We start from the raw sequence: 26,905 nt of genomic DNA on the forward strand, positions 1-26,905 counted from the left end.
GTGTCTAGTGATTTTATCTGAAACTTTTCTCCAAGCTTTGTGGCAAAATGTTGTGCAAGTTTATTGTCCTTTCCACTGTATAATAAATTGTCAACAAATATCAAAACTGCTTCTTGTTCACATCCAGAGCCTTTTAGATAAAGACACGCATCTGCTGCGCTCTTTCTGAACCCCATGCTCTCTAGAGCATCGTTTAAGCAGGAATTCCAATTACAGGCGGACTGTTTCAACCCATAAATGGATTTGTGTAGGCGCCAGACCTGGTTTGGCTTGTCTCCTTCAAAACCTGGTGGTGGTGTCATATAGACTTCCTCCTGTAAGTCTGCATTTAAATAAGCCACATTGACATCAAAATGAAACAGCTTATTTCCCTTCTTAGCTGAAGAGGCTAAAAGCATTCTTAATGACTCCGATCTTGAAGTAGGGGCATAGATTTGAGAATAGTGAACACCTTTGCGCTGCGAAAAACCTTTTGCAACTAGTCGGGCTTTATATTGCAACTCCTCAGTAGTTGTGGGCTTTAAACGATATACCCATCGACAACCTACAGCTTGTTGCCCTTTCGGAAGCTCTGTACTTGTAAACACACCGAGAGACTTCATTGAAGCCATCTCCTTTTCCATTGCTTCCTGCCACTTTACGGCTTCTGAGCTTGGAAGCTGTTGTACCTCTATATAGCTATCTGGCTCACACTGTGCCATATTTACGTATACACTTGTCACCTTAAACCGCTCTGGTGGTTTGCCCTTTGTGGCACGTTTTGATCTGCGCAATTGTTCCTCTTGTGCCCCCTCTGACCGTTGGCTGTCAGAATCTGTCTCAGACTTTATATCTGGATGCGCCCCTAGGGATAAAGACCTCCGTTTAGATACCTCCCTTGGGCTTGGTGTTGCAGGCGACCTGCTTTGCTTTTGTTGTCTGCTAGGCCTACTGACTGGCGATGTTGGAACACTCCTAGATTCTGGCTTTTCTACCTTAGGAGAAGAACCTTGTGCCTGGTCAGAATCTGCATCTGAACCATGTGCACCATCCCCTTCTGGCTCACCACCCTCTGGACTTTCATTCTCAGCATAAATGCCTAAATCATCTCTCAAAATGTCAGGGTTAGCATGTAAGTGAGTCCATCCGGATTGCTCACAAAATTCAGCGCTCCTACTGATGACCACTCTTGTAGTATCCCCATCTGGGTTCACGAACCTCCAAGATTTGGCGTGTGATTCGTACCCACAAAAGATGAGTTTCCTAGCCCTTGGACTTCCCTTTTTCCTTAACGCTTTTGGGATAAGTACATAGGCTTGAGATCCAAACACCCGAAAGTAATTAACTTTGGGCTTCTTCCCGTATAAAGCAAAATATGGCGTAGTATCAATTACCGAATTATATACTCTGTTCAGAATATGAGTAGCCGTCTGCCAGGCTTCCGCCCAGTAACTTTGAGGGAGTTTAGAATCAAACAACATAGAGTTTGCCAACTCTTGCAGAACCCTGTTTTTACATTCGGCCACGTCTCCTTCTTGGGGGGAATAAGGTGTAGACAGACGATGCTTAATTCCCTTTTTCTTAAAGAAATTCTGCAACACAGACCCGGTAAATTCTGGCCCTCTGTCTGTCTGAAAAGCAAGTACTCTAGTACCGAATTCAAGTTCTACTGCATGAACCCAATTTTTAACTGTTTCTGCAGTATCTGCTTTTGTTTTGAGAGGAAAAAACCATGTGACTTTTGTTTTGTCATCCGAGAGACACAGTGCATACCTCGAACCTCCCATGCTTGCAACAGGCATTGGGCCACATAGGTCCATATGCACAAGTTGGAATACTTTGTCAGATTTCCTATCTGAACTGGGATAGCTGCATCTATGAACCTTCGCCCTTTTGCATGCAGTACAATCCAAATACTTAGTACATTTGTTCATTTTGCACCCTTCTGATAATTCAGGTTGCCTTTTAACATACTGAAAATTAATATGTCCCAAACGGCGGTGCCATAAATGAACACAAGAATTATGGGTAGGCAAGTTCACACAACCAGCATGAACCTGTTCAACTTCATCTGGACTTGTCTCAAAATAATATAACCCATTTCTGCATTCCACCTGCAAAAGAGATACGTTATTCTTTGAAATAGTGCAAACCCCATTTTCAAACACAGTTTTAAACCCATCTCTATCAAGTTCTGACACAGACAAAATACACCCCTTCATTCCCTTTAGCACATAGGCATCAATTTCTGTATGCAAACAATTCAAGAACACTGTGCCTACGGTCTTTAAGGAACGTTTAGTTGAATCTGCCATTGTCACAACTTTAAGGGTTTGCAAATGTCTGCAACTCTGCAAACGGACACTAGATGGCGCCACCAGGTGGTGAGATGCACCACTGTCGATCAACCAGCGTAGATTGCTGCCTTGGCCACGCCCTTGCATCAACGCCATTGCTGAAGCCATGTGCTGTGTGCTGTGGGAGTAGCCACGACCTCCTCCTCTTCTTCGACGTCCCCTGGAACTCCTTGTCTGGTAACTAGGGGTAACGGCCTTGGTGCTGTCTTGACCAGGTTCACGTGTGCAGTTCCTGATTAAATGGGAAGAGGAACCACAGCGAAAACAGTGTCTAGCTGCAAAAGCATTTACTGTGTTCTCAAACTCAGCATCCCCACTCTTAGGCACAGCACAACTCCCCTTTGAAGACAAACCTCTTTCTCTTTGCCTTTTATCCTGTTCATCTGCAAGCCGAGAAGAAATGTATTCAAGGGTTAATTCAGCTGAAGGCATAGCTTCCAAAGTTAAAGCTAGAGTCTCATAGCTTTTATCAAGAGAAGACAACAATATGTATGACTGCTGCTCCATAGAGAAAGGAATGCCCAGCTGTCTTAGTTGATTAAAGGCAGACACCATTTTGGCAATATGTTCTTTCACACACGCTCCCGGTTGGAGACGTAAATCAAACAAACATCTTGTAGCATGGATCTTGGCCCCCGCAGTGTTTCTGGAATTTAGCCACTGCAGAACCGTCCAGACCTCATGCGTGTTCTTTAACTCAGAAACATAAGGCATTTGCTCTGGTCCCACTGCCAAAACTAATAGACCTTGGGCTTTCCTGTCACATTTCTGTGAAGCTGCTGCTGCTGCTTTGTCTTCTGCAGACACGTCTGCAGCTGCCTGCAAAGGCGGTGCTTCAGTACAACTCCACAACTCTTTTGCTTGCAACCAAACCCTTACTCTAGCCTTCCAATCTTGCCAATTTTTCCCATTGAGTTGCTTAAACGGGACAGCAAAACTTTCCTGGGACTCTGCCATCCTCCCTGGGGCTTAGGAACGATACTCACACACCTGTAGACCGTCTCCCAGCTGCTGAGGTGGTTCCTTGAGGAATAAGACGTCTTCCAGCGAGTACAAACTGCGCAGTGCCTGTTTAAAACTTTTTCTAGGCACGTTGCAGGACTCAAGCTGCTTTGAAGGCTTTCGTGGTCGGCAACCGCTTCTGTCTTCGCTCCAGTCCTTTCATAAATCACTCGGAACTGCACTCCTTATCTCCTTCTTGACGTACAAACCCCCATAACCTGTCCATTAAACTTTAATTAGTTTAATGTTAAGTAAACGTCCAGTGCGCTTCCAACGCCATAAATCTTATCTCAGCAGAGAATTTCGTGCAGCGGTTGAAGAAGGCAGGAGAGTCAGTACCTTTCAATGAAGAATCCTGGAGCAAGCACTTTGGAACTCAGGAAAAAACTTTATTTACAAAAGAAAAACCCTGGCGATAAAGCACACATGCTTTTATCTCCGGCATAAAGAAAACTTTACTCTAAACTTAACTCATATCAGCAAACACGCCCATGGCCACAAACTGAGACTGCGAGTCAGGTCAAGGGGGAAAACACACGGGTGAACTGACTATTTATACAAACTAACTAACATTCCTGGGTGCTTAATGACTTCCAGCTGCTCAGTGATTAGAGCGACTTGTTACCTCTTAACCCTTTAGTACCAACAATAACTTCTATTTGTGCTGACACATTAAATGATTTATAAAACTACAAGAGAAGCACTCAAACTATATCCTTGTTCTTCCTGTGTGTGGCAATTATTCTGTCCATCGTGTTTCTTCCTGTCCTTGTAAAATGTAACCAGGACCGTGACAGTTTGCTATGGCCAATCTATGTCCTGGCTGGGGTGCAAGTTGGACAGTGCCTGGTCTACAGATATCACCACGGTGCTGCAGAACCTTCACACGCAGGTAGCTATGCTCCAGGTGGAGGTTCAAGTGCTTCAAGCGGTCCTGGCTGCGGCTCCGGCCCGACATGACCCCGTCGTCCCATCGCCAGAAAGGTTCAGGGGGGAGCGTGGGGCCCTTCGGGGTTTCATGAGCCAGTGCCGGCTGATGTTTGCCACCTGCACAGCAGACCTTCCCACTCCACGGAGCCAGGTGTGCTTCTTGGTTAGCCTGCTCGCGGGCCCGGCGGGCCCGGCACTTTCCATATCTGGAGGCCGACAACCCCCTGCTGGGGAATATGGACGACTTTATCACCGCCCTGGAGGGCATGTTCAGGGAGCCGAACCACGCCCAGGCCGCTGAGATGGCCCTGCAGAACCTCCAGCAGGGCACTCATTCGGTTACTGAGTACGCCGCAGAGTTCCGTTGGTGGGCTGCAGACACCCTGTGGAATGAAGCTGCCCGTTGGTTCCACTTCCACCAGGGACTTCATCCATGCCTCAAGGACGAATTGGTGCGAGTGCCCCCCCCCAGCAGCCCTGACAGACTTTATCACGCTTTGTATTAACATTGATGCGCGCCTGTCCGAGAGAGATTCCGAGTGCAGCTCGAGAGGGCCCCCAGAGCCGAAGGCGGAGGTGGGGCTTGAGGAGGAGCCCATGCAAGTAGGTGCGGCCCCCCGCTCTCTCTCCAGCCACGTGAAAAGCCAGAGGCGGGCCCTGGGCCTGTGCTTGTACTGCAGAGAGGGAGGCCATTTTGCGGCAGGGAGCCCAGCAAAGAGGTCCGTGCCGGGAAATGACAAGCCCCGGCTGTGCTAGGAGGGTCTCAGCCACTGCACACCCCATTTCCTGCTCCCTATCCGCATTCTCCTTCCCCGGGGGGGCATGCTGCTCCTGGAGGCAATGATTGACTCCGGAGCCTCTGGCATCTTCATGGACATCAGTTTCACCGAGAAGTACCAGGTACCATTTGTGGTAAAAGCAGCACCTGTTCCAGTGGTGGGCCTGGATGGGACCCCCCCTCGCATCGGGACCCATTACCCATGAAATCTGCCCACTGGCTATGTTGGTGGCAACCCGGCACCAGGAACTATTAACACTTGAGCTGGTCCAGACCCCACATTTTTCGGTGGTCCTCAGGAGCATCTGGTTGGACCAGCACGACCCCACCATTTCCTGGGCGCAACAGACATTGTGTTTCTCGTCATCATTCTGCCACGACGTCTGTGCCCAGCCCATGTTGCCTCCATCGCAGCTGGAACCCGCGTAGTCCCACCGACTGGCCCCCAGTTCTTCCACTTTGCATAGGACTGCCCCAGATGGGACAGGGCCACCGGACGCCAGCCTAATCCCCGAACACTAGCGGGAATTAGCTAACGTATTTGAGAAGAAAGGGGCTGAGGTGTTGCCACCCCATCGGACTTACGATTGCCCTATTGACTTGCAACCGGGAGCATAGATTCCCTTCGGCCACATTTATGCCCTGTCGGCTCCTGAGCTAGGGGCCCTTTTAGAGTACCTAGAAGACAACCTTGCCAGGGTTGTCTTCTTCGTTAAAAGGACGGCGGGCTACGTCCGTGTACTGACTACCGAAAGCTGAACCAGCTTACCATCAAGAATCGCTACCCCTTGCCGTTAATTCCTGAATTGTTTGAGAGGCTGCAGGGTGCGAAGGTTTTTACCAAGTTGGATCTACATGGGGCATACAACCTGGTTCGGATCCGGGAGGGGGACGAACGGAAAACAACGTTCCGAACCCGGTACAACCATTTCGAGTACCGGGTCATGCCCTTTGGACTGTGCAATGCGCCGGCCACGTTCCAGCACTTCGTAAACGATGTTTTTCATGACTTACTGGACTTACTGGTTCGTGGTCGCATACTTGGATGACATATTGATATTTTCAGTGCCCCCAGAAGAGCATCACCAGCATGTCCATCTGGTCCTGCAGCATCTTAGGCAGCACCGGCTGTATACCAAGCTGGAAAAGTGTGCGTTCCACCAGGAGCGCATGGAGTTCCTGGGTTACATCATCTCCCCTGCAGGCCTCCAGATGGACCCCCGAAAGGTGCAGGCGGTGCTGGACTGGAGGCCCCCCCCCAGGGATGTAAAGGGGGTGCAACGGTTCATTGGGTTTGCCAAATTCTACCGCTGCTTCATCCAGGGGTTTTCGCATGTGGTTGCCCCTTCTGCGCCCTGGTCCGGAAGGACGCCGTGTTCCAGTGGATGCCAGCAGCACAAGAGGCCTTCGCGCTCCTGAAGGAGGCTTTTACCTCTGCCCCCATCCTGGCCCATCCTGACTCAGTTCCCCTTTGTGCTCGAGGCGGACACCTCAGACTGGGCGATAGGGGCCGGGCTGTCTCAAAGACAGGGGCCACAGCAGTTGCTTTCTTCTCCCAGCAGTTTACTTCTGCGGAGCGGAATTATGATATTTGGGACCGTGAACTCCTCACCATTAAAGTGGTGTTTGAGGAATGGCATCACTTGCTGGAAGGGGCCCAGCACCCAGTTCAGGTTCTCACGGATCATTGGAACCTCGAACATTTCCAATCCATGAAATGCCTCAAGCCACGCCAAGCACGCTGGGCCCTGTTCTTCACGCGCTTTAACTTCCAGGTCACCTATCCTCCCAGTGCCCAGAATGGGAAGGCTGACACTCTCTCCCAGAGGGATTCCGGCTCAGAGGATGACGGTTCAGAGCCAACGCCCATGTTGACCCCGACCAATTTCCTCCAAGGAACCTGGGAGCAGGACTTTCAGGTGCAGGTTCGCTTAGCCATGCGCCAGGATCCGTTTGCCAAGGACTGGTTAGATACCGTCCCGGTTAGATTGGTTAGATACCGTCCTGGTGCCTTCGGGACCGGGGTGGGTGGGCCGCTTGATGTCCAGGATGGGTGTATGTACCATTGCGGCCGGCTCTCAATTCCGGAGGGGCAACTCCGGACCCAGGTCCTTGAGCAGTGCCACGACGCGCAAACCGCCGGACATGGGGGGTACGTGAAAACACTGCAGCTACTGTCCCAGGCCTTCTGGTGGCCAGGGGTTTGGTCGTACATTAAAAAATACGTGTGGTCCTGTGAGATTTGCGCTCGGACAACAGAGACCCCTGGGACTCCTCCAGCCATTACCCACCCCCAAAGGTCATGGTCAACACTTTCTATGGACTTCATCGTGGACCTGCCAAGGGATGGTGTCTGGTGGTGGTGGATTCACTCACCAAGATGGCACACTTTATCCCGGTCCGAAGCCTCCCCACAGTGCAACAGACGACCCATCTGTTTCTTGAACACGTATTCTGGCTACATGGGCTCCCAGACACGGTGATCTCAGACAGGGGGCCCCAGTTCGCGTCCCAGTTCTGGGCCGCCTTTCTCAAGGGACTGGGTATCGAAAGGCGACTCTCCTCTGCGTATCAACCAGAGACAGACGGCCAGAGAGAGAGGGTTAATCAAGTTCTGGAACAATATCTCCGCTGCTTCCTGAGCTACCATCAGGACAACTGGTCGGATCTGCTGCCATTGGCTGAGTTTGCCTACAACGACACCTGCCATGCCTCCATGGAACAGAGCCCTTTCTATGCCAACCTCGGGTACCACCTGTGCCACCACCCCTGCACAACGGAGGCGTCTCTCGTGCCTTCCGCCAGTGATCTGGTCTTCCACATTCAGAAGACACAAGCCAACCTGGTACGGCACCTAGAGAGAGCCAAGGCCGATTATAAGGCGCAAGCTGACCGACGGCATCAGCAGGGGCCCACGTTCCAGGTCAGGGACAAGGTCTGGCTGTCCTTGGAGCACCATCATACCAGACATCCCTCGGCTAAGCTGGACATTTCCTCATCCTGCAGCAGATCAATCCGGTCGCCTACAAGCTGGAGCTTCCCCCTTCTCTGAAGATCGACCCAGCTCAAGCCCTGCAATGCAGACTATTTTCTGGGTTGCGTCGCCCTGCCACAGCCGCCGGTCCAGGTTGACGGCCATGAGGAGTTCCAGGTCGCCCAGTTCCTGGACTCGAAACGGCTCCGTGGCAAACTCCACTAATTGACTGGGTGGGCTATGGGCCCGAGGAAAGATCATGGGATCCGCCCAACTTCGTGCACGCACCTGCCAAGGTTCGGGCCTTTCACCGGAGGTTCCCAGACAAGCCAGGACGGGGGGGGTAGTACTGTCAGGAGTGGGTGCAGGAACTAGGCCCTGTGACTGGTAGGGCCTCGCAGAACTGGGGCCTTCCTAAGTTTGGCCTGGAAGGGCAAGGCACGGCCACACAGATGAGGCTTGACAGAAGTCTCGTAGCACCTGGTAACAAGGGCCGGGAAGGGATATATAAGACCAGCATTTTCCTCTGGCTCTTTGCCACAACAACACGCTACCCACCTAGCTGTGCTTCAGCTTCCTGACTCCTGGTATCCTGACTCTTGGACCCTTGGCTTCCTGACCCCTGGACTGCTGACCCTGGACTGCTGATTCCTGCTTCCCAACCTCTACCCCAGTCCCGACGTACCAAGCCGGGACTCCGACTGCCCGTAACACATCCTTCTGTCCAACTGAAGATAAATGATGTTATACTGCTAAGAAAATTAAATTCCAAGTCCTTTTAGGGTTATTTAGTTCACTCCGTAAATAATAAAAGTTGGGGAAGAGTCAGCTGTAAGTTTCCATTGTAAACCCTTTGTAAAATAGAGCTTCCCTCCATTTTCCCATTTTTTTAATACACACAGTTCCGTTTGTTATATTCCATATCTATAATCCAATTTCATCCCTCCGCACTTGTAAATATATAATTTGAACTAACATATGTAGAGGAAAAAGCTTTATATAAAGAAACCGTAGGCACCGCCCCACCGTCTTTTGCATCAAATGAAGTCTTCTCTCAAGTTCAAACCTTAATGACCTTGCAGCTGGTTCAGTTCCACAGTTTATGATCTCATCTCTTCTAGCATGTGTCTGTATTTTAGTCCAAATTAAGCTCTAATTAACATGAGAACCTCTGCTTCTTAATGGTGGTGTAGGAGGGTTTTTGGTAGGTGAAGTGCTTTTGCACTCAGTGCCTCCCTGCCACCCCCATTCCATGCCGGAACGAGAGCCAGGTACCAAGACGAACTGCAAGTGAAGCCCATTCTCCTGGGAGAAACTTGCAAGTACAATTACCCTAAATCATCCCGGTTTTTCCTTCGTCAACAATCTCCCGCTGTCGTGGGAGCTGCCTCCATTAAGGCAGACTGGACCCGGAAGCCCTGTATTTTATGCTTTAGAAACATATGAAAAGCCTGCGGGATAAGGCCAATGGTCCATCTAGCCCAGCATCCTGTTTTCACAGTGGCCAACCTGATTGCCTACAGGAAGTCCACAAGCAGGACCTGAGTAAAACTCTACGCATTTGTGATTCCCAGCAATTGGTATTTAGAGGCACACTGCGCCTCTGACAGTGGAGGGTTGCCATATGTCCTCTTTTTCTAGGACACGTCCTCTTTTTCATGCATATGTAAAATGAGTCGTCATAGAGATCCATAGTTGAAAGTAGAAGTTGGCAAATGTGTCCCTTTTTTTGCTCTTCAGAATATGGCAACCCTTCTATGAATTTGTCTACTCCTCTTTTAAAGCCACCCAAGTTGGTGGCCATCACTGCCTCCTGTGGTAGCAAGTTCCATAGTTTAACTATATGCTGTATGAAGTACTTTTGTCTGTCCTGAATCTTCCAACGTTCAACTTCATTGGATGTCCACGAGTTCTAGCGTTATGGGAGAGAGATAGAGAATGCAAACTTGTCCCTATCCACTTTCTCCATGCCATGCGTAATTCTATACACTTCTGTTATGCTTCCCTCTTACTCGCCTTTTCTCTAAACTAAGAAGTCCCAAATGCTGCAACTTTTCTTTATAGGGAAGTCACTCCATCCCCTTAATCATTTTGGCTGGCCTTTTCTGAACTTTTTCCAGCTCCACAATAACCTCTTTGAGGTAAAGAGACCAGAACTGTATACAGTACAGTATTCCAAAAGCGGTTGCACCATAGATTTGTATAATGGCATTATGATACTGAAAGCTTTATTTTCAGTTCCTTTCCTAATGACCCCCAGCAAGGAACTCAATTGTTTTCACAGCTGCCACACACTGGGTCAACATTTTCATTGAGCTATCAATTACATCTTGAGACTATTATTAGAAGGAGTTTGACAAGTTGAAATAATAATAATAGTAAATACCTGTACCTATAAGTTCAGCAGGTTTATTTGGTCTTTTGTTGATGAACGTTTCAAAGGCTTCTTTCATGGCATTGACAAACTTCTCATTCTTCAAAAAGCAAATGTCAATTATATGATCAACTTTATCCTTAAAGTCCAGCAGTTCTTGGACCATGGTTTTGTCTTTTTCTGGATTTATTACTATGGTGCTTCCAAATATCTACAAAGGAAAAAAAATGTTATTTAGAAACAATTCTGTTGACTGCCACACACAGCTCGTGTAAACAAGACCCAGTTTGTAAGCAAAAACACTGCATGTTTTAGACATAAGCAGTTAGCTCCAGCCAATTCAATGTCTGTTTCATTTATATCCTGCCCTTCACCCAAGGAGCTCAAGGCAGTGTAAACTGTTTCCCCCAAGATTGTATTACTACCACAATTAAATTAGGCTGATACAAAGGCAGTCAGTGAGCTGCATTGCTGAGTGGAAATTTGAATTTAATATTTAATGTATGCATATACTGCCTTTCTGCCCAAATACCCAAGGTGGTTATTTCGCCACACCCCCCCCCAAAAAAATTGAGTTGTAGTTTTCTTTGTACTAAAGCTTTGTACCAGGACAAACATAACCACCAGTAATCTATAGTAAAGATTTGGGAACATTTTAAAATCAGATATAAAACCAACCTAGTACTATAAACATGGGGAACAGTATCATTTGGGGATAGAAAAACATCCAAAATAAAGCATTTATTAGGCACCCAAGTAATCAGAATGTTATGTCAAGAAAGAAAATCCAATGCACCCAATGGATATGATAGTTCCCCACTGTAATTTTGATATGTTGGTGCAAATTTGCACAGGCTGTATTTTAGAAGACTATGACAACTTCTTAACCACATAATTTCCATATATAGGCCTATTTTACAACTTTACAGGCATCTTCCCCCACTTTAAAGATTTGTTCCTCCTAGATAACCTTTGGATATCAGCCACACATTGCTACCTTTATATACTCAATCCACTGCTGCAAGAGAGCTTGTACTCCATTTTTCACCTTACTGAACAACTGATATAATAGAGACAAGTCCTTAATTCGGTTTTCATCTAGGAGGTGATTTAAACCTGCAAGATAAAGGTGTGTTACCAATTACTCCAAATGAATGCATCTTCATCCAAACAAAACAAAAGTTTCAAACTTCAGCTTAACCAATAATAATAATAATAATTAATATATTTGTACCCCGCCCATCTGGCTGGGTTTTCCCAGCCACTCTGGGCAGCTCCCAACAGAATATTAAAAAGAGTATAAAACATCAAACATTTAAAAATTCCCTAAACAAACAAACCATTCCTTCCCATTACCATTTTGACTACATAAAGTTTATCAGAGCAAAACATGAGGAAAATGGCATAGATATACTCATTCTGTTACTGCTGCTGTCTCTTTTTTTTTTTTTTTTGACAGATTCTGGGGAAGCCATTAAAGTTTAGAATATTTAAGGAACTTTGTGTCAAAAAGGAAATAAAAGAATGGATAGGAGGAAATGGAGACAACACATTAGCCCAGTCTGGATGTAATGCTAAGCCATTTAGTGAAGTAGGAGAGTTGAAAATACTGCCAATATATTTCACATCTGGCAACCAATGTGCCCCTTTGGTTTCAGATAGTACATGGGTAGAAGAGTCTAAAAATCCCGGGACACAAATTTTCACAGCTCTTTAGCAGCTACGGTGGCTCATTTACCAGAAGTAATGTTTTTACCATTAACTCTGGAAATGTATTCTCAATTCTGATCAAACTAAGCCTCCTGATGTATATTTTGCTCTAGGACAGGCATAGGTAAACTCGGCCCTCCAGATGTTTTGGGACTATAATTCCCATCATCCCTGACCATTCGTCCTGTTAGCTAGGGATGATGGGAGTTGTAGTCCCAGAACATCTGGAGGGCCGAGTTTGCCTATGCCTGCTCTTGGAGGCTTAGTTTGGTCAGAAAAGAGTATACATTTCCATAGTTAAAACTATGGCTTACTGAAGCAAGCCATGATCAAACCATTTTGTCTGTAGGGGGCCACATTCCTTGAGGAATTATTTGTCATGGTTGTATTGTTGGTAGTGGGCAGTGCCAAAGTCAGTGGTAGGGTCACTGTTTTTCCCTCCCTGCTCAGCAACAATCTGATGATGGAAGAGGAACAGTCTGCTATTTCCAGAGGTCTGAAAGCTTGGCAAGGCATTTTAAAAATTAGGCATAAGTCCACGGGTTACCCTTTTCTTTCTTTCTCCAAATCTTTATTAGCCATTACGGATATAGACCATCTTAAAACATTCATACACACACACATATATATATATATATATATATATATATATATATATATACACACACACACATACGAAGAAGCAGCCGTATAAGATATATAGTAACAGAAATTTTCATTGGAGTGTCTTCCCACTAAACCGTGCTATTTACCACTCTAATAGATACTATTGACAGAAACTCAGCCACCCTTGCAGTTACCTCTGGCTTAATATCAGACAGGTAGAATCTGATTTTCTCATTGTGCCATGTTGTTAAACTACCCCAAAAGAGGGATAACACGTTTACGTAGCTGGTTGTACAATGGACAGTAGAAAAGAATATGTACTACAGCGTCCGACAAATTCAAATAACATCTGCAATGTCTATCATTTCTAGGGATGTTTAAATATCTGCCCTTGACAAAAGCTGAGGGGAAAACATTCAGTTGGGCTAACATAAATGCCCTGCGTTGGGCTAGAATTATTATCTTTGAGATATAAGTGATCCTGTTATCGGTTTATGGGCTACTACTAAAATGAGGCTGCATTTTAAATTGTATTTTAACTCGTATTTTAACTAACTGGTTTTTTCTTTTTCTTTTACGTTTTATTGTAATTTTATTGGTGTTAGCCGCCCCCCCCAAGCCCGGTTCTGGCAGGGTATAAATAAAAAATTATTATTATTATTATTATTGTTATTATTTAAACCATAGAACTTGGGGGAGCAGATTTTATTTACAGCTGACTCAATGTTTTGTTTTTCAGTATCCCTTAATCTAATTTGGATATTGGGATAAATATATTGCTCAGTAGAATTTTACAATAATTCCAAGTCAATACCAATAGATCTAATTTTGCTGTGTATGAGTTGGAGCCATCTGGATTTATAGAAGTCCTTAAGTAAATTGGAAAGCAGACTCAAAGGTTGGGAACGAAAATGGCAATGCAGCCAGTATTTTATAGTGTGAATCCACACCCAATATTCCACCATGTGTATACCTAATTCTGCATACATCGTCTCATACTTGATTTAATTTGGGAGCCCAAGGATACATCTCAGGAAACTTGAGTGTATCTTATCAAAATCACTATTATATGCTTATATCCATATTGGGATCTCAAAAAGTAGATGATGACACTTTAGCTTGAAAAATCTGAATGGCAGCTGGTATAAATTCGTTACCTTTCTGAAAATAAAAGCATGCTGCTGCTGAGGAGGTGCACTTTGCCTGTTTTATAGCACTTGTGCGATGGTTTGACTAACCTGAGTTGCTCTGGAATAAAATTCTGAGATTTTCATTCTTTCCCATGCTGCAGAGTGTGTGTGACTACTAGATCACATGCTCTGTGTGTTGACATTCCATTCTTTGGAAGCATGGGAACGGAAGGAGCTCTGTGCCACTTCCATCTTCTTTGTTCTTTGTTCTGTTCTGTTGTTGTTCTCTCTCGGAGACATGCCATAATGGCTCTGTTATTTATTTCGATCCTGTAAATAAATCTCTAAACCAAGATGCTAGGTATCCTCAGTCTCAGCTTCTGCTAAGCTCTGCTGCTTGCTTGAATGTCCGGAGGAGTGAATGCTGTGCTATGCGTTCCGGACCAGTGCCGGGAGAAGGCCGTCTCCCACCGAGAAGCACCAACAAATGGTTACAGGGCCCAGAGAAACAGGCGTCTGATGCTTGGAGCCAGAGACTGTGTGATTTACGAGGCTGGAATGCTGGACACATTGCGAGGTATGTGGCTCGGGTTACTGCAGGAAGCACTGCTAGCTTTCGCTATTCAGAAGCAGGAAAACAGCGGCAGTTCACTGCTCATGATTTACGACTGCTAGCAGGTTTTCAGCAGCAGTTAAGGATTACCCAGAGCATTAAAGGGGTGTAGCCTTCCCCAAATTAATGCAGGGAATTATCAAACCTGGGAAATTTATGCGAAGGGATTTCTATGGAAGGAGGGAGTGTGGGAAACAATGGAAGACCCAACCCCAGGAGATCATTTAGCCACTTGGAAGAAAGTGGATTCCAAGGCAAGAGGCTTATTAAACCTTGCAGTATTTCCTGAAGAATTACTCCTTCTGAGAGACAAAGGGTCAGCCAAGGATATTTGGAAAGCTCTGCGGGATGCCCACCTGAGAGTAGCAGCAGGAGCGTCACTACAGTGGTATCTCAGATTAAGAACTTAATTCGTTCTGGAGGTCCGTTCTTAACTTGAAACTGTTCTTAACCTGAGGTACCACTTTAGCTAATGGGGCCTCCCGCTGTCACCGTGCTGCAGCTGCACGATTTCTGTTCTCATCCTGAAGCAAAGTTCTTAACCTGAGGTAATATTTCTGGGTTAGCGGAGTCTGTAACCTGAAGCGTCTGTAACCTGAAGCATCTGTAACCCAAGGAACCACTGTACTCCATTTCAGGAAGCTGCACAGAATGGCCTTACAGCCAGGGGGCGACATGCGTGCCCATTTGATGCAGATGACGACTCTGAGGCAAGAGCTGATACAGAGACAGACTGAGATCCCAGAATCTCTGTTCTGCTTTCTGATTCTGGATTTGTTGGACAGTTCGTTTGGTAGCATAGCGTCACAGCTGGCTGTCTTACACACTGCCGATCTGACGGTGCAGCATGTATGTGCAGTTCTCCAGAATGAGGTTGATCGCAGGAAAGCTGCAGGTCGTGTTCAGGGGGAGTTGACTGTCATGTCACCCCAACTAGCGATGCAGGCACTAGATGGCGCCAAAGCTCTGAAGGCAGTGAGGTGTTTCTCATACGGCAGAATGAGGCACATGCAGAGGGATTGCAGACAACGCCCAAATGCTAAAGAGGAAACCAGCAAAGGCTCTAAAGGTGCAAAGAGCAAGAGCTCTGGCAAGCCTAAACCTGCGCAACACACGGCTTTGGTCGCACACTGGTCCAGTCCAACAGCCCAGAACGATTTCGTCACAGATTCTGGAGCAACAAAGCACCTGTGCCGCGATAGACATTTGTTTGTCACATTTATGCCACAGAAGGGAGCTGTGCAGCAGGTGGACGGTCAGTATTGCAAGCAGAAGGAGTTGGATTTGTCTCACTTCTGAGGACCATAATTCGTGATATGCTTTTTGTTCCAGGTTTGGCGGACAATTTACTGAGTGTCTCTCAGCTGACAGCACAAGACTTTACTGTTATCTTCAGTAAACAGAGATGCACCATCAGGAAGAATGGAAAAAACATTTTACATGCTGAATGTGTTAATGGCTTGTTCTTATTGTCTTATGATGATGATGCTGTTGATGTTGATATGCAAAGTGAAGTGACATGTTGTGCTATGTCTACTAACAAAATTTTGCATGCAGGTTATGTCCACGACCACCACAGGAGGCTTGGCCACCTGAACTTTCAGGCTATTGCCAAGATGCCTGATCTGGTCCAGAGGATGACCATTAAACCCTGCAAATTTCACATGAAGTGTAAGTCATGTGCAGAACACAAGGTCAAGGTTGCTCCAAAGGGTAAGGTATCTGGCAGGGAAGCCAAAGAGCCCTACCAGAGTGTGCACGCACACCTTGTTGGTCCACTAAAGCCCTCATTAGGCAAGGCAGAATTTTTCATGGTACTGATAGATCAGTTTTCCAGATATATTCATGTTTTCGTGCTCAAGCAGAAGTCAGAAGCATTTCCTAGGTTCCAGGAATTCTGTGCTTGGCTGGAGAACGTCCACAAAAAACAAGTGGGTTGTCTTTTCACTGACAGGGGTGGGGAGTTCTGTTCTCAGCCATTTGAGGCTTTTCTAGCTGAGAAGGGAATCCAGCATGATGTTACCAATCCCAGAGCACCATGGCAGAATGGTCTCTGTGAAAGGGTAAATCAGACTATCCTACCAGGCATGCAATCTCTTTTGCATGATGCTAATTTGCCTGATTCATATTGGGCTGAAGCTTTGAACTGTTTTTCTTATGTGTATAACAGGAGAATTTTTTCACCAATAGGATGCACTCCCAATGAGAAGCTGTTTGGTAAGAAACCATTTGTCAAGCACCTGAGAATTTTTGGTTCTGATATGTGGGTTCACACTCCTCAGAGTGGCAAGCTCAGCAAACATGGTTTGCATGGTATTTTTGTGGGATACAAAAAAAGGGCATACAGAGTGTTAATGTCTGACACGAAGACAGTAAGATTCACCAGAAGTGTTCAGTACAATGCAAAGTGAGGAGACAATGTGGGAATCTTCCAATGTTACCCTGATGCTGATAACGGTGAGGAATCTGAGGAGGAGGGGGGTTCAGATGCCAGTTCAGTGGGAAGCGGTAGTGCTGTGGACTCGGATGACACAGTGGACTACAAAAGTGCAAAAGCCTCTCTCAGACCATCTGACGAGTCTGACACTGAATTGGAGGAACCACTGTTCACCATAGGCCACCATTCTCCTAAAGAGGAGAAGCCTAGCATGGAAGACTTGCGTATAGTACGCAGATCTGAAAGAGCCACAAAGGGTAAACAACCCAAAAGGTATGCTGAGGAGTTTGCTAAATCAGCCAAAGCAGATACAGCTGTTGTAACTCAGAGAAGGTTTGGGAACCTTCAAGCTTCCAAGAGGTCCAGAGTTTAACCTCAGAGGATGCTGAGCCATGGTTAAATGCCATGAAGGCTGAACTTGATTCCTTAAGAGAGGAACAAAACATGGGAATTAGTTCCATTGGTACCAGGGATGAAGCTGGTTGATAGCAAATGGGTCTTTAAGGCCAAGACAGATCAGAATGGCACAAAGCCAGATTGGTCACCCGAGGTTTTTCACAGGTACCAGGTCAAGACTATCATGAGACCTACTCACCCACCGTCAAGTATGAGAACATTAGGCTTATGCTCAAAATTGCTGCAAAGGAGAAACTGGACATTTTGTATCACGATGTGAACACTGTTAGGATATTTCCGTTCCACCTTAAAAGGGAGCAGGATGTTTGTGTCACAGCCTGTGTATTTCCTGTCTCACAGGATGTTTCTGTTGTCAGTTGCTTTCGTTTCTCTCTTCTTGCCTGAGCAGACCGAAGCAGACGGTCATGGATTCTTTGTTCTGACCAACGCTGAATAAACTGTAAATATGCTCTCCTGCTGTGCATCTTTTGCTGTGTGAATTCTGCTGATAGAGTGTGCACCAGTCCAAGAATGTGGCAATGTTTTCTTGAGGCTTTGTGTCGCTGATTGCTGATATTGCCTGTCTACGGGAGATCGATGGATCGTCCGGCAGGAGCTTGGGGGCTCAGATGGACTTTATCTCCCTGGCAGTATCCCAACAAACACAGCATTTTTGTACGGGGACCTGGGTAAGTCAATTTATATGCTTCCACCTGATGGAGTACAGGTACAGAAGGGATTGGTTTGTGCTCTCAAGAAATCCCTGTATGGTCTCAAACAAAGTGCCAGGTGTTGGAACTCTAAACTAACGAAGACATTGTTTTCTTCAGGTTTTCACCAAGGCAAAGAAGATCCATGTGTAAAAGAGGAGAAGCAAAACAAACTGTATTGTGTATGTTTTGTTGATATTTTTCTTTTCTTTTGAAAGGATCAGGTCTTATACAATGGTACCCTTGCTCAACTGAAGAAGCATCAAGTTTGTTGCTCAAAACACACAAATCACTCTGGACCTCAGTCACTCAGCGTCTGCTTCCAAAATAGTTGTTGCCGAGTCTGAGTTCTGCCCCTGCCTCTTCCCACATTTAAAGCACCACTTTCGCTTCCTTTCCTGTTCACGCCTCACATTAATTATTGAGTGCCTATGCATCATGGGATGGGCTATTTCCAGTGGCCCTGCCTCTGAGTCCGAGCTTAAACTGTCAGTCTGTGTCTTCTCCCTTGAACTCTCCCCTTCCTTCTCCTTGTTCTCGGAGCTCAGGCTTCTACTGAAACTAGGCTGCTTCTCCCTCGTTCCGCATTCCTGCCTAATTACCTCCTCCTGTCTCTCCACGCTCTCCCCCTTTGTCAGCAATGGGACGTAGCTGACAGAGGGGATATTTTGGTACACCAATCACAGAAAATTGCTGATGTATTGACCAAACTGAACTTTGTTGATGCTAATCCTGTGGATACACCAATGGTAACAGGTTTTCAGTTAGATGACACCGATGAAGCATTTTTTGATGTTACACTGTACAGATGTGTTCTAGGCAAGCTGAATTTCATTGCCCAGTGTTCAAGACCTGATATTGCAGTCAGCACAAATTTGCTGAGCAGACACGCTAACAATCCTACTGTTCAGGATTGGAAAGCTCTGAAGAGCATAGCACGCTACCTAAAGGGTACTATGCACTACAGACTGAGATTTACCAATCAAAAGTCTGGAAATCTTGAGATATTTGCAGAAGCAAGTTTTGGAAGTGACACCACAGATAGTAAAAGCACTTCCGGAGTGTGCTACATGTACAAACAGTGCCTGTTTGGTCGTGCAAGAAGCAGACAACAGGGAGCCTAAGTTCTTGTGAAGCTGAACTCAATGCTCTGTCATATTCACCTTTGGATTGTGAATGGTTGTTGCAACTGTTTGAGGACATGAGGGTTAATGTAGTGTCCTATACAGGTTTATCAAGAAAACAGGTCATGTTTGTCTTTGCTCACTTCTGAGGGATGTAAGCAAAGAACCAAGTACTTGCTGTTAAAATTACAGCGTGCAAGAGAGTGTATGCAGAAAGGACTCATTCAGGTGTCCTACATGTCAGGAAAAGAAATTCCTGCAGATCTGTTGTCAAAAGTTGTTAACAAGGAACAACTTCAGATATATGTACAGAAGCTGCGGTTAAGCTAAACACTGCAGCAACTATTACCATGAAAAGGGGGAGGATGTCAGGATTTTCATTCTCTCCTGTGCTGCAGAGTGTGTGTGACTACTAGATCACATGCTCTGTGTGTTGACATTTCATTCTTTGGAAGCATGGGAACGGAAGGAACTGTGTGCCACTTCGGTCTTCTTTGTTTTTTGTTCTGTTCTGTTGTTCTCAGAGAAGAGACACGCCATAATGGCTCTGTTCTTTATTTCTATCCTGTAAATAAATCACTAAACCCAGATGCTACGTATCCTCAGTCTCAGCTTCTGCTTGCTTGAACATCTGGAGGAGTGAATGCTGTGCTATGCGTTCTGGACCGGTGCCGGGAGAAGGCCGTCTCCCACCGAGAAGCACCAACAATCTATGCATCTTTACTTGAGGAATTTCTTGTCCTCTTATTTTCCATTTCTCTAGTTTCCGGGAATTAGAGAAGACCAGAATTTATGTCTTCTCATAATTTAAAGAGCATTTGTTAATTTCGCAGTAAGAAACCAAGGAGAGTAAAAGACAATTCAAACCTATCCTCGTCAGTGATAATAAGGTTGCATCATCCACATACAGTAAAAGTGGAACTGGGTTTTGGTAGATTTGGGGGGCATGTGATTCTATTTTTTTTTTATGTGCTCTGGAAGATCTGATAAAAATAAATTAAAAAGAAAAGGGGCAAGAATACACCCTTGTTTTAAACCTTTCGTGTTAGGGATATCAGAGGAGAGGTGACCTTTGATATTAAGTTTCATTTGGCAGATGTTAAAAGACTATAAATTCTATCTTAAGATCAACAAATGTTTATCAGTCCCTAACTCTGCAAGCTTCTTTAACAATATCATACAATTAACTGAATCAAAGGCAGCATGGAAATGTACGAATGCTGCACAAATCTTGGATTGATTTTGAAATCCGTATTTTTCAACCAAATGCGTAAGTATGAGACAATGGTCTAAAATGGAGCAGGCTTTGGAAAAACCTATTTATTCTTTCCCTAGTAAGTTTAGATTTTTCATCCAGGTAAGCAGTTTAAGTATAAAGTGCTTAGCATAGATTTCCCCTATCACTGAAAGTAGGTCTGTAGTTCTTTGGTTCTCCTGGATCACCTTTTCTTAAAGATTGGAATAATTATTGATCTGAGCAATATTTCAAGGATGACTCCATATTTATTAATAAGAGTAAATAACTGAGCTAGGGGTTCTGCCCACCAATCTATGAAAGTCTTAAATAATTCTATTGGTAGACCATCTGGCCCTGGTGACTCGCCCAATTTAAAAGTATTAACTATCTGATAATAATGAAGCCAGTCTCGCACTTTATCTTTTAATTTCTCAAAACTCTGCAATTTCAATTTGTCACCTTCTTGCTCCAAAATTTCCCAATATTTTGGCCATTTGGCCTCCATATTGAGCTTTTTCTGAGCCTTAGCTTCCATTGGCGACAGCCACCTTGGGGTTTTATTTTCCAACAAGTCTTTATATCTTATCCAGACATTGAACAATGCTTTCCTGACAATATGGTTTTTAAATGCTTTATGTGCTTTAACCTAGTCGTACCACAAATATGCATGCCACCCAAAAACATTATTAAAACCTTCTAAATCCAAAATGTCTGTGTTCTCAAGAAGCAGCCAGTCTTTCAACCAGCAGAAAGCTGCTGATTCATAGTACAATTTAAGGTCTGGCAGGGCAAATCCACCTCTTTCCTTTACATCAGTTAATATTTTAAACTTTATTCTGGGCTTCTTGCCCTGCCAGACAAATCTAGAAATATCTCTCTGCCACTTCTTGAAACAATCCATCTTGTCCAAAATTTGCAATGATTGAAACAAAAATAACATTTTTGGCAAAACATTCATCTTTATAGCTGCAATTCGACCCAACAAGGAAAGCTTCAAATTAGACCAAATTTCTAAATCTTTTTTAACTTCTAACCAACATTTCTCATAGTTGTCTTTAAATAGATTCAAATTTTTCGCAGTCATATTAATCCCTAGGTATTTCACTTTCTTCACCACAGTTAAACCTGTTTCATTCTGAAACCTTTCCTTTTCCACTGATGTTAAATTCTTCTCTAATACTTTAGTTTTTAACTTATTTAATCTAAATCCTGCCACATGACCAAATTCTTTAATCAATTCTAAAGCTCTTTTCGTACTAGATTCTGGCTCCTGTACTGTCAAAACCAGGTCATCTGCAAAAGCTTTCAATTTATATTGTTTGGCTCCGACCTGAATTCCTTTAATAGACCGGTCCCTTCTGATCATGTTCAACAGCACCTCCAGGACCGAAATAAATAATAATGGAGAGATAGGGCAGCCCTGACGTGTTCCTTTTTCTATCTTAAATTCTTCTGTCACCACATTATTTACTATCAATTTTGCTTTTTGTTCTGAATAGATTGCTTCTATGCCATTTTCGAACCCCTGTCCCACACCCATCCCTTTAAGATTTTTCTTCATAAAGTTCCAAGAAATGTTATCAAAGGCCTTCTCCGCATCAATAAAAATTAATGCTGCTTTTGTATTAATCTGCATTTGCAACAGCTCCAAAATATCAATTATATTCCTTGTATTATCAGATAAATGTCTACCTGGGAGAAAGCCTGCCTGATCCTTATGTATTACTTCAGCTAACACTTTTTTAAGTCTATTAGCCAAAATATCTGCAAAAATTTTGTAATCCACATTTAAAAGGGAGATGGGATGGTAGTTCTTTAGTTGTGTCTTTTCAGATTCTGTCTTCGGTATCAGTGTGATGAATGCTTCCTTCCACGACTCCGGCGCCTTCTTCCCCTCCATAATCTCATTGCAAACCTCCTTTAATGGTTGAATTAAATAGTCTTTCAAGATCCTATAGTACTTGGAGGTTAGCCCGTCCGGCCCTGGAGACTTGCCCAGTTGCATATTCTGAATGGCACCTTCAATCTCAAGATCTGTAATTTTATAATTTAAAATTGTCTTATTTTCTTGAGATATTTTTTGTAATCCATTGGTTCTTAAAAATTGATCTATATCCGTCTCTTTCTGTGGCCCTTGCGTGTAGAGTTGTTTAAAATATCTCTGGAAGCACCTTCTAATCTCCACCGGGTTCTGTATATTTTCCCCTTCAATCTCAAGATTTGTAATCGTATTTAACTTCTGTCTTTTTTTCAACTGCCACGCTAATAGTTTTCCACATTTATTAGCTGACTCAAAATTAGCTGACTCAGATTACTCTTTTTTCCACCGTAGTTTTCAGATTTACCTCAAAATAGTCTCTCAAGGTCTTTTGGGCCTTCCTTACAATCTCTTGATCTCTTAACAAGATGTCATTCATCTTCCCTCTGAAGGAACCGATAGGTGTTAGTTTCATTTCCATCCTTACAGCATTATGGTCGGAGCAGGTTTTTGGGCAGATTTCCACCTTTTTAATCTTAGGTGCCAGTCCTCTAGTTATCCATATTTGGTCAATTCTAGTCCATGTCATTTTGGCTTCAGAAAAAAACGTCCCTTCTGTACCTAGGGTGTTTTTGGTTCTCCAAATGTCAATCAAATCCATATTGTCATTCAGTTCAAAAAAAGTTTTCGGTAGTCTACCCTCTTTCGTTACAGTCTGTCTTTGTGCTTTGTCCATGTTCGTAGATACCACTCCATTCATGTCTCCCATCATAATGATGTTATTATAATCCATAAAGTCCAACATTGTCTCATGCAACTTCTTGTAAAATTCCAATTTCCCCTCATTTGGTGCATAAATTCCTAGAATCAAAAAATTTTCTCCTTGGGTTTGAATTTCAATTGCCAAAATTCTTACCTGCTCATCCTTAAAAAGAAATTTTGGTGATAGGCTTTCTTTTGCATAGATAACCACTCCTCTCTTTTTTACTTTGTCTGATGAAATAAATTCTTTTTTTTTTAAATTATGTTTATTAAAATTTTCAAAAAAGAATACAAAGGAAAACAGAAAAGAGAAAAAGAAAAAAAGAAAAAAGAAGAGAAAAAGAAAAACAGCAGTTTAAAAAGTTTACCATAATTACATTCCATACCCAATTTCCTTGACTTCCCCACACCTGCCCTTCTTGTATTCCAATTCCAATTTTTAGCTCAGCAATTTTTATCCCCCCCCCTTTACCTTATTTCCTCTAATTCAATTATCTTAAACAAATTTTAACTTCTAAACCTCTATCTTTATATTTCAAAACTTATTCTTAACATACTTTCCCTAAATTCCTCCATCAATTTAATTAACCTATTTAAACTTAAAAATCCCAATCTTTATACACAAAACACTTATTTTTTATAATCTTTTGCTAAGGTCGGCCCCAAATCTCTCCCCAAATTCCCCATTTTTATGTTAGTGGCAAAGCCAACTTAATTAAAACAGAACCATATTTTTACACCCTTTAAATTCCCGAAGCCCTCCCACCCCCTTTCCCGGTTTCGATCCCCAACCAAAGTCCATCAGTCCATCCAAAATCAGCCTGGCGATCTCACATCCGAGGCACTTAACCCTCTCTCAATTTCTCTCTGCCGGTTTTCTTGATAGTCCTTTATTTTAAATTCCGAATCTCGAAGAGGCTCTGTTCCAGTAAAATCCATATTTCTTCCAGCCAGACCTCCATATTTAACAATGGAGCCAAAATCTTGTTTCTTGCTTCTCATAAGTTCAAATGTCCCAAAGGCTCCAAACTCTGTACTGTCCATATTTATATTCCATATGTCTTCAGATCCCCATAAGAGGAGATCTCTCCAGATTCCATTCTTCACTTCCAGCCAAACTTTCATTGTCATGTTCTTATTTTCAATTGTTTCCAACTTAACAGGCCTCTGGCTCTCTTTAGCCATCTGCAACATCCCAGCGCCTCCTTCTTTCTCATATTCTTTAAATGGCATCTCAAATGACTCAGACTCTTTCTCCTGTTTGGCTATAAGGGTTTTTGTATCAGCAACAACACTTCCCTGTTCATCTGCAGGAGCTTGAATCATATCCTTTCCAGGTTCAGCAATTTTGTTTACTGTTCCCTTCATTGTTATTACACTCATAGTCAAAACATTTGTCTGCTTCTGTAGATTTCCCAAAAGACGGAAGGTCTTTTCCAGTTCAGCCAGTATTTTTCCACTTACAGCCATTTTTGTAATGTCCTGAACCCCCTCTAGAGGGATTCTAGTTACTTAATGACAAATTAACCTTTTCTTCTTTGTTTTTAACAATTTGTTACCAAATTGTATCAGATGTAACCAGCAAAGACACAGTTCTCCTTTTTTTCCCAACTTTGACAGCTAATTTGACAGCTGTCAAAATCTATAAACCTCTTCCACAGGCTCTCTCCCCGATCGCTCCCGGGTTTTGGGGGAGGGGTGAATTCCGTTCTCTTATCCTCCAGCACAGTCACTTAAATTGGCCCAATATAAAGTTAATTGCACTTTTCCACACACAAAAAAAGACATTCACACAACCTTAGTAATAAAATCCTTGCTTTACGATGTTTACAAGGCGGGCAGGTTGACTTCCTTTTTAGCACCTTACCCGATCTTGCCGAATTCCCAGAAATAATTTTCCCTTTTAAGTCCAATTACCGTGTTACTCACGGGTCGTTACTTTTGATCCAAAAGTTCAAAAGAAGAAATTAGCGCTCTCCATCCATGGCATGCGGCTTCACTCAGCAGGGGAAGCAGTCGAACTCTCAGCACCACACCTCCCTCCGTCCCCCGTTCCGAAGCCTTTAAAAAGGCTTCTTTGCGGGTCGGGGGGCGCGCAAATGGTGCCCACCGAGTCACCAGGTCCACAGGCTTCAGCGCCTGTGGTTTCTAAGGGTCCCCGCGTCGCCGCGGCGGCAGAACCCGACCCCTGTTGAGCAGATTCCCTCCGGAGCTCGGAGGGAATCCGCCATTAGACGATGGCGCCAACCCGGAAGTCCCCCTGATGAAATAAATTCTTGGCCTAGTTTTTTATTAATTAAAACTTTCCTGTGAAGCCTAATCACATGTGTTTCCTGCAAACAAATTATATCCAATTGTTCCTTTTTTAATAAATGAAAGATTTTTCTCCTCTTTTCAGGGGAATTCAAACCATGAATGTTCCAACTTAGTAGTTGCAGGGACATGTTGAAGTAGTTCTATTTTCCTCCTACTGCTCCCAAGAGTTTTTCCTCCTTTGACTGTGGTATCTCTTTGTCAGGCTCTTTCAACCCCCAAGGTGTAGGTAGCAAACTTAATAGTCCAGGTCCTAAGTCTCTTATTTCTTCTACGACCCCTTTCTGAAGGTCTTCTCCGTAATCCTTCAGAAATTTTTCCTTGTCCTCCACAGATTTAATCTTAACTTTTTTCCCTTTAAAGGTAAAGGACATCCCCTGGGGGAATTCCCATCTGAAGATAATTCTGTTGCTTCTCAGTAGTGTCACCAGATCTCCGTAGTTAGATCTAAGGTCTAGTAGATGTTTCGGAATATCCTTGTAAATTTCCACCCTTGAGTCTTTGATCTCTAAAGACTTCTTAAAGTGCGCACTCAGAATCTTGTCTCTTTCTTCCTTCGTTCTGAGGGAGATCAGACAGTCTCTCGACTTAATCTTCCTCCCTCCCTTTCCCAATCTGAATGCACTTACAATTTTAAAATCTTTCTCCTCTTCCAGAGACCAGAATTCTGCAAATTCCTTTGTCAAATAATTGATTAAGTCCTCTTTATCAAGTTCTGGTACTGACCTTATTCTCAAATTGTTTTCCTTATTTTTTAATTCTATCATAGACAGAAGTGCCTGGTGTTCCCCTATCTGTTTACGCATAGGTTTAATTTCTTCTTGGACTTCCTCCACTTTCTGCTTGGCCTCCTCAGCTGTTTTACGATTTAAAGTAATGTCTTCCAATAATTTCCCGATGGCTTGCGCATTTAAGCTGACTTGCTGGGTCAAATTGTTGATACTAGCAGTATTTTGGTCAATTTTAGTTGACTGGTCAGTCACTTGCTTACTCAGACCCTCCAATTTTTCAAAAATTTTATTTAACACTGAAGTAAAGTCCCCTCCTGAGGCCATTCCTTCAGGCCTAGTTTGATCTAGGTCTTCCTCTTGTGTCACAGAAATCGTGGGAACAGATGATCTGCGTAGCTGTGAAGTTATAGTAGTCTGCTGTGTTTTGGCTTTAGCTGATCTTGTCTTCCCACTCATCCCACTTCTTGTCTATGCGTCAAGGTCAGTCCCACAGTCTGCTTTTCCCATGGAAATCCCCAAGTCCACAGATGGAAAATTCCCCCAGTGTGTTGTCAAACTTCAATACGCCACTAGAGGGACACTATGTTTAAAGATGTCGCAGTTTGTAAAGTTTCCCCCAAAATCACAAAGTGTCCCCGAAAAGTTAACAGTAGCCAGTCACCAGAGGACCTTCAGAATCCTTTAAAATCCTTTAAAATTCCGCAGAGTAGCTCATAAGAAATTACAATGTCTCCCAAGAAAGGTGCAAGATACAATGTAACAGT

The 26,905-nt window shown here is 44.1% G+C and overlaps 1 protein-coding gene across 2 annotated transcripts in view; it reads right to left on the reverse strand.

Moving 5' to 3' along the window:
- LOC128406025 (cullin-4B) overlaps nucleotides 1-26,905 on the reverse strand; it is a 175,708-nt gene that overhangs the window by 121,590 nt on the left and 27,213 nt on the right. For both annotated transcript variants that reach the window (XM_053373079.1, XM_053373078.1), the window contains exons 10-11: nucleotides 11,392-11,510; nucleotides 10,407-10,605 (exon numbers count right to left, since the gene is read on the reverse strand). In XM_053373079.1, the coding sequence (XP_053229054.1) occupies nucleotides 10,407-10,605; nucleotides 11,392-11,510 (318 nt within the window). The remainder of the gene's footprint in view (nucleotides 1-10,406; nucleotides 10,606-11,391; nucleotides 11,511-26,905) is intronic.

The sequence above is a fragment of the Podarcis raffonei genome, chromosome W, assembly GCF_027172205.1.
Source record: "Podarcis raffonei isolate rPodRaf1 chromosome W, rPodRaf1.pri, whole genome shotgun sequence".
Lineage (NCBI taxonomy): Eukaryota > Metazoa > Chordata > Lepidosauria > Squamata > Lacertidae > Podarcis > Podarcis raffonei.